This window comes from Myxocyprinus asiaticus, chromosome 13, assembly GCF_019703515.2.
Source record: "Myxocyprinus asiaticus isolate MX2 ecotype Aquarium Trade chromosome 13, UBuf_Myxa_2, whole genome shotgun sequence".
Classification (NCBI taxonomy): Eukaryota; Metazoa; Chordata; class Actinopteri; order Cypriniformes; family Catostomidae; genus Myxocyprinus; species Myxocyprinus asiaticus.
In genome coordinates, this window is record NC_059356.1 from 6585503 (window position 1) to 6591064 (window position 5562).

The following is a 5562-nucleotide window of genomic DNA, read 5'->3' on the forward strand; positions in this document are numbered from 1 at the left end:
AGATCTTTATCGGATGATTTCAGAAATTTGGCCAGAATTGATCGGGGCCTGTCTCCCTCAGCAAATCTGCGAGTCGGGACTCTGTGAGCTCGCTCGATTTCCAGTTTATGGCCTGTTATGTCGAGCAGACTCGGGAAGAGCTCATCCAGGAGTTTCACCTTATCTCTGTCTTCTTCATGCTCAGGAATTCCAACAATTCGTATGTTATTCTTCGGCTCCTATTTTCCAAATCTTCAGGTTTTTCCAACAAATTTTCAACGACTATATTGGACGCGGGCGAATTAGCGGATAATTCCCTTTCTGAAGACTCCAGATAATCGATTCGTTTCTCAACTTCTGTCACTCTTGTGACCAACTCAGAGAATTTTGTTTCCATCACTGTAATCGATCGTCGTATTACAGCAAGGTCCTCCAAGTCAGCAAAAACCTTCGTCAGCATCACTGAGATGTTGGACATTTGATGCTGGATTTCATCTCCCGACCTGCCGCCCAAATCGAGTCCCCGGTCTGCAGGCCCAGAGGTTTCATCTTGAGCACTTAAGTGTCTTTTAATGTCTCCAGAGCCTGAGGATTTTGACTTCTTTGCCATGTTTACCTCAAAGAACAAATATGTACTAGGTGTATCGAATCTCACCGGATTATAACATGAAAATAATAATAAATTTAAAAAAAACAGCAAAGTGCGCAGAGCTCATGATTCACACTACTGCTTCTCGGATGCGTCACGTGATCTCTCTCTTTGAAGTAGTTTAAGAACTTCTGAAGATTTGTTTCAAATTGTAATCGTAATTGTTCACGTTATTAATGTCCTGACAATACATTGTGATTATTTGAATGCCACTTTGGTGAATTAAAATACCAATTTCTTTCCATAAGAGCAAAATCTGTACATTATTCCAAACTTTTGGCCGCCAGTGTATGTAAAACATGTTCAGAATGTAAGATCACCCTTAATTAAACAGCATTACGGCGCCCTCTGCTGTTATTGTTCAGCAGTGCTTGGTGACGTCACTGCAGAGGATCATCATCATGGCGCGACACATACTCTCACAGCAACACTGCATGTTTAGGTTAACTCAAGGATATAAGGGCAGTGAACTGCTCGCCAAATACAGATATTCTGTATGCACTCGCGACTCAAATTCAAATGTGATACACGACAGACAAAATCAGCGTTTTACAGTCACTCTTGACTGCGATGGTAAGAGGAAAATAACATTTATTGTATGCCAACTGCTGTGTGTAAGTCTAGTGAGGCTTCTAACTAGACAGCAGCTTTTGGCCATAAACGCTGAACCTCATCTAAACGCGTCTATAAGTCCCCAAAATGCCGTAAACTAAGTAGGCGTCTCGAAAGGTTTTGGAAAAGCATATTTATTTAATATAAATATTTAAAATGTTGGGGCAAAAATGATTGAAGTGAATTCCTTAGTTTTTATGTAACATTTAATAAGTAAGTAAGTACGGAATATTGTATTATTATCGCAAAATAAACCACTGTCGGGGTTTATTTTGCGATAATTAACAACTGGCTGTACAATATCCTAGCCAAATAAATAAAATACATGGGCGTAAACTATTGATTTGCATTGAAATTATGTTATGTGAGAAGAAATAAATCAGCGAACAGCTGAAATCCACTTCCGGTTTGCGCCGAAGTTCAGTTGGGGTTTATTTTGTATAATGAACGTCTGACTGCACATCATGCATCTTATTACAAGACTACTTCTTAAGTAAATAAATGCACATGAAACATAGATTAGAGTTTAAATTATTTTAGAAGCAGGAAAATTACTTGCAATCCCCGGATGTGCGGTTGTTACTGAGAAATATCAGGCCACTAGATGGCGACATTGACCAGTCAGAATCGAGTAATAAATATAATGATTCTATTCTAGACCAGGTTCAGTAGCTCTAGTTTAGTATGACTTTAAGTGACTTTAGTTCTTGGATGGCATGCTTTGTTTTATATGGTTAGAAAGAATGCCCCTGAAAATTAGTTCCATATTTAAAAAGTTAAATTCTTTTTTAGTTTTGGCACATTTTCGCTAATATAGTAGATCATCTGGATATTCAATTCATTCAGAAAATGTGCATACTGTGTGCAATATACACACTAACCTACTATTTCTGTAGTATATAGTGTGCTATTCCGAATATAGATGAATTTTGCTGCTCCTGTACTGTATATGCTCTTGTATCATTCACATTGTGATCTGAATCAGGAGGAGTGAATCGTGCTGAACTGAAATACACTTTGACACATGACAAACATGTGGCGCTGATGTCAACAGAGGTTCCTGAATCACACCGGGGGAAAGGTGTGGCAGCACATCTGGCAAAGGTGAAATTCCTCTTCCGTCCTTATTTTTAACAGTTAACAAAACAGTTCATCCAGTTGTTTCACCCTCATGTCATTCTAAACATGTATGCCATTATTTTTTTTTGTCTGTGTAACAAAAAAGGACAAAGTTTGAATAATGTTCACACAGGTCTTTTCCAAGAAAATGACAGTTTATAGCAACCACAGCTGTAAAGCCCCCAAAAATGGACAAAACCCACCAAAAAAGAATATCATAAATAGTTTTGTTTAAGGAACAAGAGCAAAATTTATGTTGCTATTTACTGAAACTCTTTAGTTCTCAAATGTCACTCTCCATTTGGTCGGTTTCAACAAATGTAAGAAGAATTACAAGCGTTTGACATCTGCCATATCTCATGGAAACTTCTGAATGGGAACGTGTATGAGATTTACTTTTATGGGGCTTTTTTGCCCTTTTTAGAGCAGATGGTCGCTATGAACTTATGTTTGTTGGCAAGAGCTATGTGAAGGTTCTTCTAAATATCAACTTTAGTGTTCCACAGAACAAAATGAGCGACATGAGGGCGAGTAAACATCTATAATGGGTGAATTATTCATTTTTCTGTAACTGAATGGCAATAATGATGTCTTTTTCCTTTCTTAGGCCGCTCTGGACTTCGTTGTTAAAGAAAATTTTAAAGCGAGCATATACTGTTGGTACATCCGAAAATATGTGCATGAAAACCCGCATCTTGGATACCAGGCTTACATTGAAGATAAATAATGTCAGAATGCCTCAAGAAATTCTCAGTGTGTTATCATATCATCATGATAGGAAGGAACAGCATTTTCAAGCTTAAACAGATTCATGTGGATGTGGCCTTTTACTCCAGCGAACATTTCTCAGAATAAGTGTATTTTTCAAAGTCAGTTTCTCTTTAGACACATAATTTAAAGTGTTGACTACAGAAAAACTATTCATTTCTAGCTATTCATTTCTAAACTATTCACTGTAACATTTCTAGCATTACTGCACAATAAAAATTAAATAGTTCATGTAATACATGTTGACCTTTTGTGACAACAAGCCCCTATTTCATGAAACTTTATAGGCACAAGTTGACCCCTGACTTGTCATCTGTCAGCCAGTCAACTTGCATAATGTGCACTCCCTCTTCATCTAGCATTTAAATTGGGTGTGTTCGACATCAGCCGCGCCTTACCTTGCCGATCAGCAAGATTTGCTGATTGCAGTCATGGGAGGAGTTGTAAAGATAGATGATAAATATGTAAAAATCAAGCACGGTGTATCCAAACACTGATTGTGAGCCCGCTTTCTTTTTACTGTGCTGACACCTCATATTTTATATTCTTTTCCTTGATGTATTTATTTCTTAATGTGCGTTATTTTATGTGTGTTTGTATTATTGTAACCATTGTATAGTATATTCTTCTGGCAATAATAATAATAAAAAAATTATATGAACAGAATTCTTTTGCATGGGAGGAGAATAATTATCAATCTATTGTAAAATAATTAAAGGCAATATGAAGTTAAATTGATAATAATTTAACCAGTAGGTGATATGTCAGTATGGTTTTTACAGATTTTTGATATTAAACACACATAGAATTATACAAGTAATAACATAACACTATGCATTTGAATAAGTATGTGCTGTTTTGAGTATTGTGTGTGTGTACAAGAATAAAGTCCAAGATATGCTTATTTAATTTGAATAGCCATAAATTGTAGTTGTGCGATATAAGATCGTAATGTTATGCTGCATGAAAAACAGATTTAGTTGTTTGGGACTGAAGACCAAAATGGAAGTGCATGTCATCGTTGTCGTCTGAGCGTCTGGCCAATAAGAGCTAAGCTGTCATCAATGGGAACACTTCAAAGCTCGTGCAGCTGCTCACTGAAACCCTCCTCCTCCCCAGCACCACCTGTCTAGAGCTGCTTCAGGGGGATTTTCTATGTTAATGCAGCAGCCTACTAACTTTTAATACTTTAAAGTTTTTGCAAGAGTTGTCATGACTGAAAAGTGTATTCACACTTCAGGACCTTTTAAAAGTTGGTAAAAAGTTCTGTGTACAAAATTGCATATACATTTGGTATTACATGGTTCTATCTGTTAGGAGCAGCCTGATCTCATGAATGATTTAGGTGAACATGATAACAATTTTGCAATTCAAAATGTGCATGCTGTATAACATGTTTGGCTGCAGTTTTCCAGTGAAATGTCCAGCTGGGTGCGCTTAAACAGTGAAATGGTGTCGTATTCAGATTTTAAGGTGAATGTTAGATGGATGTTTTTAAAACATACCACCCTAATGTAAAATTTTTCCTGATCCTAACCATTAGTGTTTAAAAAAGACATCCTTACCAAAGCAAGGCCTAAACCTAACCATTGGTGTCTTAAAATATAAATGAGATGTTAAAAAAGACATCCTAATGGAGGGGGGGGGGGGGGTGTTATTGATAGGAAGGAACAGCATTTTCATGCTTAAACAGATTAGTGTGGATGTGGCCTTTTACGCCAGTGAACATTTCTCAGAATAAGTGTATTTTTCAAAGTAAGTTTCTCTTTAGACACATAATTTAAAGTGTTGACTACAGAAAAGGTTTACTTGTGTGAGTGAATGATGACCTGAACTTTGAAACACCTAAATGCACATAAAGTCATCATAAAAGTAATCCAGATGACTCCAGTGGTTTAATCCATGTCTTTAGAAGCGATATAATAGGTGTGGGTGAGAAACAGATGAATAAAAAGTCCTTTTTTACTATAAATTCTCCTCCCTGCCCAGTAGGTGGCGATATGCACAAATGCAAATCATCAAAAAAGAAGAAAGAATTTCAGCTCTGTTAGTCCATACAATGCAAGTGCCAAACTTTGGAAGCTCCAAAAAGCACATAAAGGCAGCATAAAAGAAATCCATATTACTCCAGTGTTTAAATCAAAGTATTCTGAAGTGATATTATAGGTGTGGGTGAGAAACAGATCAATATTTAAGTCCTTTTTACTATAAATTCTCCTCCCTGCTCAATCTCCACTTTCACATTATTCTTTTTGTGTTTTTGGTGATTCTCATTCTTCATGCAGGGAGAAGGATTTCAAACAAAAATGGACTTAAAATATTGATCTGTTTCTCACCCACACCAATCAAATCACTTCAGAAGACATCTATCTATCTATCTATCTATCTATCCATCCATCCATCCATCCATCCATCCATCTCAGTTGGAGTTTACA

General features: G+C 36.7%; 1 protein-coding gene across 2 annotated transcripts; it reads left to right on the plus strand.

Moving 5' to 3' along the window:
- The first annotated feature begins 912 nt into the window (after positions 1-912).
- Positions 913-3793, plus strand: im:6904045 (protein NATD1). 2 transcript variants are annotated; one of them, XM_051714536.1, is made up of 3 exons: positions 913-1201; positions 2226-2344; positions 2967-3793. In XM_051714536.1, exons 1-3 carry the CDS (start codon positions 1030-1032, stop codon positions 3084-3086), a joined length of 411 nt encoding a protein of 136 aa, XP_051570496.1. In that variant the 5' UTR covers positions 913-1029; the 3' UTR covers positions 3087-3793. The 2 variants fall into 2 exon arrangements, with proteins under 2 accessions (XP_051570496.1, XP_051570497.1); XM_051714537.1 differs by having other exon boundaries at positions 2229-2344.
- Positions 3794-5562: the final 1769 nt, after the last annotated feature.